The sequence below is a fragment of the Halichondria panicea genome, chromosome 3, assembly GCF_963675165.1.
Source record: "Halichondria panicea chromosome 3, odHalPani1.1, whole genome shotgun sequence".
NCBI classification, from domain to species: domain Eukaryota; kingdom Metazoa; phylum Porifera; class Demospongiae; order Suberitida; family Halichondriidae; genus Halichondria; species Halichondria panicea.
Window position 1 is genome coordinate 5,169,963 of NC_087379.1, and position 11,745 is coordinate 5,181,707.

Consider the following 11,745-nt stretch of genomic DNA (forward strand, 5'->3'; position numbering starts at 1 on the left):
TAAATTTGTGAATTAATAATTAAAATCGTCGCCCTCGATTAAGTCAGTAAGTGTAACCATAGAAACCAGTCTTAATAACAGCAAAGACTTGGCTAAGCTAGCTCAGAGGCAAACATGAGTAGTAGTCTCACACACCCAAAGTCGCAGCTATCAGGCTGGAGGATTGAGCAAAAGTACTCCAATGGTGTCCTAGTTGGCAACTGGTCAGAAGATCGCTTCGGGAAGGTATTAATAGCGTGTATCTAACTTGCTAGCTATGGTTAATATACTATTGCTCTAGTTCAAGCGTGGTCAGAGCTTTACAAACACCACACACAGAGGGGACTTCCAACTCTACCCATCGCGTGACTATGTGCCAGACGTCTCCACTCGGAGACAAGCACAACTCAGAAGTGATGTAAGTAAGACCACTAAACTAACTTCTTCTTCATAGCTATGTATTTATGTTTTCCACTTTCTATTGGTATATACACCCTATACCGTATGTATGTTCTTATGTTTTCGATTATTTCTTTTTCACTGCAGGGGTTGAACAAGGATCTCTTATTTAGACACCATGGTGACCGTTACAACAACAACATGATCTCTATGTATGATCAGCAGTTCAACCGCAAGTATGGCATGGGGGGTAGAGCGTGGGACAGAAATCGTCTATCCTGGCTACCTGAAGTTTCCGACCATCCCATGCAAGGTAATGTGGAGAGCTACTACATGTACTTCCTCCAAATATAAATTTCAATTAAGGTGAGAAGTATGTTCGTTGATGCGCAAGTTATGTCATTCTTCATTACCACCAATTGACAGTTGTATTCAATTACAGGCAAATGCACTAACTTTGGACTGAAGGAGGAGGTGGAGAGAAAATGGAAGAAACTGGAGGAGATTGAACGCCGTGGAGACTATACCACATTGTACTCTATCGCTTACAGGTAGATTACTAACTTTGCCCCAGTGATACAATCATTACATTTTACCCCACACACACAGTTCACCACCAAAGGGTACACAAGTGTTCCCCAGAGCCACTCCGAGACACCTCTCCTCCCATCTCCACCCCCACAAAATCCACAAGGACCTCCACTTTAGAGGCAGCCCTCTCACTGCCAGGCCAGAAGTTGTGGACCCTAGATTGTTCAAAAAACTAGCAGCAACTGTTTAGTTTGTGTGTTTGTATTGTGTATAATTATGTCTGCAAAAATTTATCTTGATGGAACCATTATTTTCCATAATTATAGAGTGCTATGGTTATAGGTATTGTCATGTACAAAACGAAACCCAAAGTGTGTGTGGGTGTTTGCACAACTCGAGCCCCACCCCTCCTGTGGTGCGACCTTTGGACCCACATGGCCTAAACAAAAGCTTTTGTCTATTGTACTAGTACAAGTAGTTCATTGCACTGTAGCTATAAGCACTGGAATCCTTGGCAGCTATAAGGTGAGATTTACACTAGAATAATGTCTGAGCAGTAGCTCTAGTCAGTAAATTAATTAACTAGCCTGTTGTGCATGTTATTGTACAAAATAAACGGACTCCAGCACTGATCATCATGCTTGATTGTCATACACAGGACTCATTGAGCTGGAGTAATGATGACAACTGCAAGCATATTGCTACTGATGCTGTGCAGCATTGTGTGCCTGTCTGTGGCAGAAGGTTCGATCATGTAGTCGAATCATCTATCTGTAGCAATACAATTAGTGGTGTTTGTGTATTGGTGAAAAAGTACACCCTTATTATTTTGGCATGCAGAAAACCTAAAGCTGAAGGTGGTTACTATAGCTACTGATGAAACTGATGGGTACCTGCGTTTCATGAGATCGGCAAAGCTATTCAATCTGGACGTTGAGGTACCCCATGTCAATATCTGACATTTAATTTAATGTGGTATTACGTACGCTACATATGTGTGTGTGTGTGTGTGTTATGTTGGCCTCATCTGTGAATTGCTGCTTGTTTGTCCCATTGTCTCAGTGTTGTGTTGACTATTTGACCACCACAGTCAAAACATGTACCCACTTTTATACCACACACCCTTAATGTGCCATTGTATTGTCTAGCTGTATCTATGCAACAATGTAGTAACTATTATTATATAATTATGTATGTTGTGCTCATTGTATATTGATACTGTACAATGTATCAGGAGCTGGCCTCTAAAAGTTCTGCATAGGAAATAACTGTACTGCATGCTTTTAAAAGCGAAGTGTTAGCTCCCTTTACTCACAATGTCTACTGCTATTCTTCTACAATTAAATAATACGTGGGTACACTGCTGCAGGTAGTAGGTATGGGCGTGGCATGGAAAGGTGGTGATATTGTGCGATACCCCGGCGGAGGTCACAAGGTCAACCTTCTCAAGCCAGTCGTAGAGAAATGGAAGGATGAGAAGAACCTTATTGTCATGTTTGTGGACAGGTGAGCCCCCCCCCTCCCCCCTCTCTCTCTCTCTCTCTCTCTCTCTCTCTCTCTCTCTCTCTCTCTCTCTCTCTCTCTCTCTCTCTCTCTCTCTCTCTCTCTCTCTCTCTCTCTCTCTCTCTCTCTCTCCCTCCCTCCCTCCCTCTCCCCCCTCCCTCCCTCCCTCCCTCCCTCCCTCCCTCCCTCTCCCCCCTCCCTCCCTCTCCCCCCTCCCTCCCTCCCTCCCTCCCTCTCCCCCCTTTCTCCCTCCCTCCCTCCCTCTCCCTCTCCCTCTCGCTCTATAATTATACTACAGACCATTTAATGTGTTCGTTGTCTAAGCATGCAGACAGAACAAGATTTAAGTTAGAAGAAAATTGTACCCCACTGACAATCCACGAGTAAAGTATTCCCTTACTTACCAGTGCAGTTGGATGACCTTTCCTCTAGCAATTAACCCACCATTAGATTATTGTGTATGCATGCAGTTATGATGTGGTGTTTACTACTGGAGCTGATTCCATTCTATCCAAGTTCAAGGACTTCAACGCCAGAGTAGTGTTCTCAGCCGAGGGTTTCTGTTGGCCAGACTCCTCTCTTGCTGTAAGTGGCTAAGATTGTTATTCCCATGCATAGCTTATTCACCTCATGGCACCTACAGTCCCAGTATCCTCGAGTCGGTCTTGGCAAACGATTTCTCAATTCTGGAGGTGAGTATAGTAGCGTGATTAGTACCTCTGATGCTAAGAGCCGGTTAGCCGTGTGTAAACTGGTGCTAACGAGATTACAGAATGGCGGGAGTTGGTCTCAGCTCAAGGAAGGAAAATCAAGCAACATTAATATTGTTATCTTTTATTTTCCCAGGTTTTATGGGGTACGCCTCTGAGATGCACTCACTTGTCAGTCATCACGAGGTGAAGGACATTGATGATGACCAGCTTTACTATACCAAGCTCTACCTGGACAAGGAGATCCGAGTGAGTAATCAGTAGTGATCAGTGTGTATGAAGTAGCCTTCTGGAGGAGACTGTGCATGGAGTGTCCCTTCTACAGTTGATCATTTTGTATTGTATGTAGAAAGCACAATTAAATTTTACAGTAGCGCTTCATTACCAGTAAGTCTGTGCTGTGGCTATATATAGTCTCATGGTTGATTAGATAGAGCTGGGCTACTAAGACTTTTAGTTATGCAACAACATACTCCTGTAGGTAGTCATAATTGTACATGTACACTCCTCATTGGGATACACATGCATTCCACCCTCTGTATACACCCCCCTCACTCTCACAGGAGGATATGTCAATGCGGCTGGACCATCGTGCCCACATCTTCCAGAATCTCAATGGAGCAGTTGATGAGATTGAACTGAGAGTAAATGGCAGTACCTCCTACGCTTACAACACCATCTACGACACTACAGCTACTGTATACCATGGAAACGGACCATCAAAGGTTAAACAAAGATTTAAAGAAAACATCTATTGGTACACATACATTATCCAGTACCAACCATCACCAGTTTCTTTGTTCTTTCCACCAAACATTACTTGTTTAGTTGCATAAAATTATGTTCTACTAGTAATTATAAAGTGCACCTAAAAATTATACAGTACAATTTTCCACCTTTGCATACATTTCCACATTCATATGCAACTTCCTCCACATGCAGAAGTTTCTGAACAACCTTGGCAACTACATCCCTAGTGCTTGGAATGAGGAGGACGGTTGTCTGGTGTGTGGGGAGTGGCGTAAGGAACTCCCCCAGGACAAAGGGACGTGGCCTATGGTGGTACTGGCCGTATTCATTGAGAAGCCCAGTCCGTTTCTGGCGGAGATGTTGGAGAGGGCCACTCAACTTGACTACCCCAAGAACAGAATGTCTCTCTTCGTCCACAATGCTGTGAGTTAGTTGCTGTGGAAATGAGAAACTGACTGTCTTGACATCTACATCCAATCTGTATAGCCTTTGTTACTGACGAATGGATAGTCAAAACTTTGTTACTGTACAACATATATACACGTATTTAATTATAGTTACTACCGTACAAGAGGATTCTTGTAGCTACATAGTACGTACGTACTTCTTTACTGTTTCTTAACCAAAATTTTAATAAATGTCTGTGTGTACAGTAATTATTAGCCATGCTATACTCCTTTATAGGCTGCGTATCACGAGGTGCTTGTGGGGGCGTGGTTTGAACTGGTGTCAGGTGACTACAGCTCCAGTCAGTATATCTCCTCCGACACTTCCCTCACTGAAGAAAGGGCATACTCCACAGCAGTGTGAGTATTACTGCTTTGTACACATTATAATGAAAGCACCACGGGTGCTGATGCCTCGGTGGAGATGCCAAAGCTACATAACATAAAGCTACATGTATTAATAGCTTTTATACACATGATGAACATTGCATTAATTACTGCATGCAAACTCAAAGAGTGGGTAATGATCGAATGATTGTTGTTAAAAACGATCGATGCCAAAAGTTCAAGTCTAAAATGAATGGCTGCCATCAGCAGAGCCTTGCAGCTCTCTTATCATCCTTGCAGCTACCAATAGCTAGCATTCTAGTGCAGAGCTAACTACTAAGTAGAGTAGCAACACTCGGTAAACAAGTTTGGCTATGTTCTATTCTGAAAAGGCTGCAATGGCATTCCAAGTAAGCAAAACTAGGCATAACTCGAGAACGAAGCATTATTTTGCAAATCCACGAATTGAAATCCAAGAAAACATGACTAGAAACCTATAGAAACTCTTACTTACACTTGATCCTTGAGCAGCTGTAGCAGTCTACACACACAGACACACAAACCACTACCGTATACCTCGCTTGCGCATGCGCACCGAGGCATAATAATTATTAATAGCACATCACTTTTCATGCATACTTAGCCATGCTCCCCCCTCATGCATTGTAATACTTTCCTATCTGTTCAGACATAATTATAATTAATGTGAATGTGCATGTAATCTAGAATGGTTCCATACTAAAAGCCTCACTGCCTAGAAGTTATTGGCTCTAAACAATTAAATGTCCGGTGTCTTTGGGATACTTATAGCGACATTTCAAATGTGCCCTTGTAGACAGTTGCTACATATTTATCACTTCCGTTCCGTAAACCACCGATAACTAGAAATTCAGTCGAAGAGATAGGTGCTATGCACGCAGCTAAAATCTGTGTTGGTAAATCACTGATACGAATCCACGAGCCCAATGAAATGGAGTAAGCGTAAACAGTCTTTACCCATTGCTTGTTGGATACATCTTCACTTGTGGCTCCTCCTATGGCTAAGATCATATTTGATGCGATAAGAGCTGATGGGCAGTATGTTGGGGCATTGGTTATCTCACTCCAGATAGATTCATGGGCAATGTCGGTATCTGTAGATTTCTTCAAAGCGTTGGATATCAAATTCTCAATGGAAGTAACAAACGTTGTGTTCAATCGCACCTCATTGCTCATACCACCCATTAGGTACACGTTCCCATTCGAATGAACTCCTCCTGTTATATGCCCACAGGGAATCGGTAATCTGTCAATTTGGCTCCATGAATTAGTTTTGGTATTGTACGTTTCAACAACATTTATGCAAGTCAAATTTCGTGGATCTGTTAGTCCCCCTGCTACGATAAGGCATGATGGATGGCTGACGACTGCTGGTAAAAGTCTAGGGGTCGGCATGGGTTTCTTTGAATCAACAAAATGTAATATACTTTCACCTGATTGGTTCACAGTGTTTACGTAGTACATATCACCAACTACATGTGATTGAGGAATTGAATATATTCCTCCTATTACTACCAAGGTGCCGTTGACATTTCCAAGTCGAAAATATACCCAATTATTCCGTTTTGTTGGGGTTTGCCACTTCTCATTGTGTAAACTGTAGCGGTGTATTTTAGTTGAGGTTGAAATTTTATCTCGCGTACTTGTGGTTTCTCCACCAGTGTAGTATAGGGTGTCTTTAATAACAACTGCTTGTCCACCACTCAGGGCAGCTGGAGCATATTCAGCACACTGACTGAAGGATAGGGAAGCTTGTAGGCACTGCATGCATGTGTGTATGCATGTGTACAATCAGTATTAATGTAAGCTACACATAATTATAGTTATTACCTTACCTGTGGTGACGATGTGGATATGAGGTAGTCTCTTGTCCTACTCAATTGTTCATTAAGGTCCGTAATGATAGCTTCCTTTTTGTTCAAAGCGTCCCTAGTACATGTTAGAACTGGGTTAAGTGACTTGCACTCTGCGTTTTTTCTCTCGTTTCTTGTACGCTCAGCATTGCCTTCTGTGCAGATACCTGTTGCTGTAGTAATTCTGCCTCTTCTTTGGTATCTTTTAACAAGCTAGAGTTTTCAGCTTCTCTCAATGAAACAATGCCTTCTTTGTTAGCGGCTTGTATTTTTAGCTGTTCAATTTCGACTAAGTAGGCTAGTGTGGTATTCGAAAACTCTGTCCTTAGATGAACAATTTCTTGTTGAATAGTGCAAATTCGTTTTTCGCTTTCTTCTGTACTGGCTTGAGCTTCAATCGATATTTTCTCCACTTCCTGCTGTAAATTGCTTTTATGAGCATCGTCTTCGCTGATTCTACGGAGCATCTCTACTCTGTTCTCAAAGGAGGGTGGTTGTTGAAGAACAGCGTCTCGCAATCTCCCTAAAATCTCTGGTGCATGTGGACGGAGGTCTGGATTGTTGCTAAGACACATCCTAATCAGATCCAACAATGGGTGGTCTCTAATCTTACGGATGAAGTATTCTCGTCTTTCGAACTCTGTGACAGCTATCACTTTTTGAGGGTTGGCTGGGTCAATTCTATTTGGACCGATTTTTGGAGCTGGCCACTCTGCCGTGAAGATATGCACCATCAAAGCTCCGAAGGAGAATTCATCAACACTCACACCATATTGAGGATCGGCAACCATCACCTCAGGAGGCATGTAGGCTTGGGTTCCAGGGGTCTCTGTCATTCGCTGTTGGGGGGTTAGGTTAACAATCCTAGCAACTCCCAAATCGGAAATTTTTGCTGTCATGTTTGTACTCAAGAGGATATAGTTGGCTGAAAGATCTCGATGTATTACTGCTGGTGTTTGGCAATGAAGGTAGACCAAACCCAGTGAGACATCATGGAGGATGGAGAAACTGATCTCATCCGGGAGAATACCATAGCGCTCGAGACAGCTGGTCAAATTGGTGGGGAGGAACTCCATGACTAGGATGGGGAACTGAGAGCCCTCCTTAAAACAGACTCCCAGAAACTGGACAATGTTGGGGTGCCTAGTTTGACTTAGCAATCGACACTCCTCCAGATACCTTCGTGCTGCATGTCCGATTCCAGTCTCGTAGAGAACTCGGTAAAGCTTTTTACCGGCACATTTCAGGCCTCGATATCTTAACTCTAGTACAACAGCATAAGAACCTCTACCAAACTCATTCTCAGTGATAATACTTCCTACTAGCTCAAATTGTTCAAATTCAGCTCTTATTTCTCTATCAAGGTTGTAAGCCATGCTAGTTAGATTCTGCTTTGTGTTTTTGGACAAATAGATGCAGGTGGTTTTATGTAGCGTGCATGCATGCATGTAACACCTATTTCTACGTTGAATGTAGAGTGTGTGTTACAGTGCTAAGCGTATTCGTTGTGATCACACCATCTCTGTCTTTGACATATAAGGTATTTTGTGTTACATTTTGTATTCACGACTGTATATTGTGTACACAGGGAGGCTTGTCTAGAGAAGTCATGTGACTACCTGTTCACCGTAGACTCTCTGGCTATGCTCACACAACCATACACTCTACAGCGGCTTATAGAGGTCAACAGGTCAGATCACCACCATCCACCCTCACATGACTCCATGCACACATCTGTTCTATTGCACACGTACACCAATGTAACTCGGATCCGTAGTGAGAATCACTAATTAGAGCTACTGGTATTCACCAAGCTAGGGTTCATTTGTTGAATTTAATTCCTATCTGACCTCATTACCATGCACTTGTGAATGTCACATGACCCCTCTCTTCAGGAATGTGGTGTCCCCCATGTTGGTGAGACCATATCGACTCTACTCCAACTTTTGGGGAGATGTGGCGTCCAATGGATTCTATGCTAGGTCACATGACTACAACCATATCGCAGAGAAGCAAAGGCTGTGAGTTCATCTTTTAGTTATAGCACAGATGATGCTGTAATAACAGCATCGATAGCTTTATTGCTCTGTACTGTACACACATTGGTATGCAGCTGTTGTTTTTGAGCTTAACAAAAACATAATGAATATTCATACTGTGTCCTGTTATCCCAAATGTTCAGTGGAGTGTGGAATGTTGCGTTCATCTCGGTGGCAGTGCTGATGTCAGGACAGTGGTTGGCCGGACTGCAGCAGGATCCCCCTTCTTGGCGGAGCAAGGAACTTGATGCTGACATGGCGTTATGTGAATGGATGAGGGAAAGGGTGAGCACAGTGTGTGTGTGTTTCGGGAGAGGGTATAATATTGTGAGCATCTCATAGTGAGTGTCAAGTTTCTTCATTATAGTTGCTTGACCTAAGGCCCGTGCACTTGAATGTAATTATGACAATTACTTATTGTACTATCATCTAAGCTGTTATTTATTCCCTCAGGGTCACTTCATGTATGTGAGCAACCTGGAAGAGTATGGCCACTTGCTGAATGGAGACAATTTCAACACGGACCACGTCAACAATGACATGTACATGCTTTTCGACAATAGACTAGTGAGTTGGTCTACTTTCGTTTACGTCAAATAATTTTTAAGCATTTTGTAGTCGTATTGCTTGTGTGAGTAATACTGATTAAAGTATCAAAATACGATTGTTGAGTTACAATACAAGTAACTACTTATACTGTGAGTAGGTTAGCTTGGTACAGTATGCCTCAGTAAGATGTGTTTGTATTGCAGGACTGGGAGAAGAAGTACCTTCATGAGAACTGGTCCAAAACCCTCGACGAGGAATATGTAGTGGAAATGGTAAATTGAGCTGGCAGTGTTTTATAAACTGTACTTGCTTTTTTCACATTCTTGAGATACACTGTACATTATGTCGGTTTCCCCTGCAGCCTTGTCCAGACGTCTACTGGTATCCCATGATCTCGGAGACATTCGCCAAAGAGCTTATTGAGGTTAGTGAGTACGTGTTGTTTACTGCAAATCTAGCTGTTGACTATGTGTGTGTGTCTGTTCCAAAGGAAATGGAGCATCATGGTGGGTGGAGCTCTGGCAATAACAAAGACGAAAGGTTGGATGGAGGATACGAGAATGTTCCGACAAGAGACATCCATATGAAACAGGTGATTACTCGTGTGTCTTTCATTTGACCCCACTCATTATCGAATATGTGTACAGATTGGATTTGAGCCACAATGGCTCGAGGTGATCAAGACGTATGTGGCCCCAATTCAGCAGAAGGTTTTTCCAGGATACTTCACTAGAGTGAGTCCACTATGCATTTGTTATAAGTGTATGTGCATTGGTCTCAGATTAATAATGTCATTGCCAAATACCGTGCGGGAAATTTTCGCAGGTGCAAATTTTCGCTATTTGGCTCCAAAGCTCTTCAGCATACATTTTCGTGGGTTCTAATATTCGTGTTTCAATGCCGGAAACCACACCCACCAATAGCTTTGCATGTGAAACACTGGTGCGTGGGAGTTTATCCCAGTTTTAATTTTCGCGTTGTCTGTCTGCCCTCGAAAAAAGCGAAATTTTGCACCTCACGAAAGTTTCCCGCTGTACGGTACTGTCCATGTATAATATGAAAAGTCTATATTTATGTGTGCTCTTTGTTGTTGTACATAGTCGCAGGCTTTTATGAACTTTGTGGTGAAGTACTGGCCTGCAGGGCAAGACCGACTGAGGCCTCATCACGATGCTTCCACCTTTACCATCAATGTGGCTCTCTCACGACCTGGCATCGATTATGAGGTGAGAATTAAGGGGTGTATGCTGCAGCATGAAGGTCCGACAACCGTGCGTCTAACATTAGTTTTTGCTAACTATCATTTCATAATCCTTAGAGGTACGTGTTGCACTCCTCTTGGACTTAGTACTCTAGTTTTAGTACTAATATAGGAGCTCTAAATCTCTCACTGACGTCTGTAAACACAGCTTATGAAATGCTGATTCAGCAAACATTAATGTTAGGCGCATAGTTTTCTGACCTCCTCTACTGCATTTGCGAAGCCTGCACGTGTATAATATACTACAAGGAGATTGACAGCCTTACTTGCTTTACATTATGTTAACTTGTCCACATTATGAACGGGAGAAAATGATGACTGTGATTATTATGTGTTAGCTAGATCCCTTTACTGGTCAAAATGTAAATTGTACAACAAATCAACTTGTTAATGTTGATATTGGATTCTGTGGTAGATTGGAGAGTATCATGAATGTCTTTGAAGTTCTGCATGTTGAGCTGTTCAATTAGGACACTCGAAGAAAGAAGACCATGCAGCTGTACAGCATGTAGGACTGAGTAGTATATCATGGATAAACCTTCTGGACTCTCTGATAGCCATAGAAATATTTTCGAAGCAAAGCCATTTGTAGCACTACACATGCACTACATGCGCTAAGTTGACCAGAGTGCAGATTTTAAAGGCCTTCCATCGAGGCAGCAGCAAGGCATAAAATGGACTGGCTAGTGTGTGTACAACCATTGACCCACGCCCATCTCTAAGCTATGGCCACTTTGGGGTGGTGAAAATCAAGCTAATTTTGTGGGTTGGGTTATATTTTAAGCACAAATGCAAACTAATAAATTGTCGGCACTTCTTCTGTTTTTGAACTGTAAAAGGTTATATTTTATCTCTCTGTTAGGGTGGTGGCTGTCGGTTCGTGCGCTACAACTGCAGTGTTACCCAGACTCGTCTTGGCTGGGCCTTCATGCATCCCGGACGACTCACTCACTTTCACGAAGGCCTCATTGTTACCAAGGGAACCCGCTACATTATGGTGTCATTCATTGACCCCTGAACTCTCAAGCTTTGAACAATTGTCTAGAACTTCTTTAAAAGAGACAATTAGGGCCTTTGTGTGTGTATGTATGGAATCAATTGTGTGCACACTATATGCATGAATCATTACTTTTTTGCTGATGTTAATTTTAGACACAGCAACTGTGTGATTGCTTATAATAATACTCGCCGATGAAGGTTTCCCAGGATACTTCACTAGAGTGATAGCCTCGAGACCAGCCGTTAGTTATGAAACTGAAAGATCTTTCAGATAACAAACAGCTGGTTTCGAGGCTACTAGAGTGAGTCCACTGTGCATATGCATGTGAACATGCATCTTTGGCATGGTATTATAATTAT

The 11,745-nt window shown here is 42.5% G+C and overlaps 3 protein-coding genes across 4 annotated transcripts; 2 read left to right on the plus strand and 1 right to left on the minus strand.

The window, feature by feature from the left end:
- Window positions 1-47: 47 nt before the first annotated feature.
- LOC135333774 (cilia- and flagella-associated protein 107-like) lies at window positions 48-1,229 on the plus strand. Its single transcript, XM_064528806.1, has 5 exons — window positions 48-225; window positions 281-397; window positions 526-691; window positions 821-929; window positions 988-1,229. Exons 1-5 carry the CDS (start codon window positions 115-117, stop codon window positions 1,157-1,159), a joined length of 675 nt encoding a protein of 224 aa, XP_064384876.1. The 5' UTR covers window positions 48-114; the 3' UTR covers window positions 1,160-1,229.
- Window positions 1,230-1,316: 87 nt separating this feature from the next.
- Window positions 1,317-11,543, plus strand: LOC135333696 (multifunctional procollagen lysine hydroxylase and glycosyltransferase LH3-like). Its single transcript, XM_064528717.1, has 20 exons — window positions 1,317-1,434; window positions 1,568-1,653; window positions 1,750-1,847; window positions 2,279-2,415; window positions 2,883-2,997; window positions 3,056-3,104; window positions 3,259-3,371; window positions 3,686-3,847; window positions 4,065-4,295; window positions 4,557-4,678; window positions 8,126-8,227; window positions 8,433-8,558; window positions 8,720-8,861; window positions 9,030-9,143; window positions 9,329-9,397; window positions 9,487-9,549; window positions 9,616-9,717; window positions 9,773-9,859; window positions 10,226-10,351; window positions 11,249-11,543. The coding sequence occupies exons 2-20, from the start codon at window positions 1,587-1,589 to the stop codon at window positions 11,402-11,404; spliced, it is 2,181 nt and encodes a 726-aa protein (XP_064384787.1). The 5' UTR covers window positions 1,317-1,434; window positions 1,568-1,586; the 3' UTR covers window positions 11,405-11,543.
- Window positions 5,318-7,966, minus strand: LOC135333735 (probable serine/threonine-protein kinase drkC). Of its 2 annotated transcripts, none has more exons than XM_064528763.1 (2): window positions 6,520-7,966; window positions 5,318-6,445 (listed from the first exon to the last, which is right to left on the minus strand). In XM_064528763.1, exon 1 carries the CDS (start codon window positions 7,911-7,913, stop codon window positions 6,624-6,626), a length of 1,290 nt encoding a protein of 429 aa, XP_064384833.1. In that variant the 5' UTR covers window positions 7,914-7,966; the 3' UTR covers window positions 5,318-6,445; window positions 6,520-6,623. The 2 variants fall into 2 exon arrangements, with proteins under 2 accessions (XP_064384833.1, XP_064384834.1); XM_064528764.1 differs by having other exon boundaries at window positions 6,515-7,966.
- Window positions 11,544-11,745: the final 202 nt, after the last annotated feature.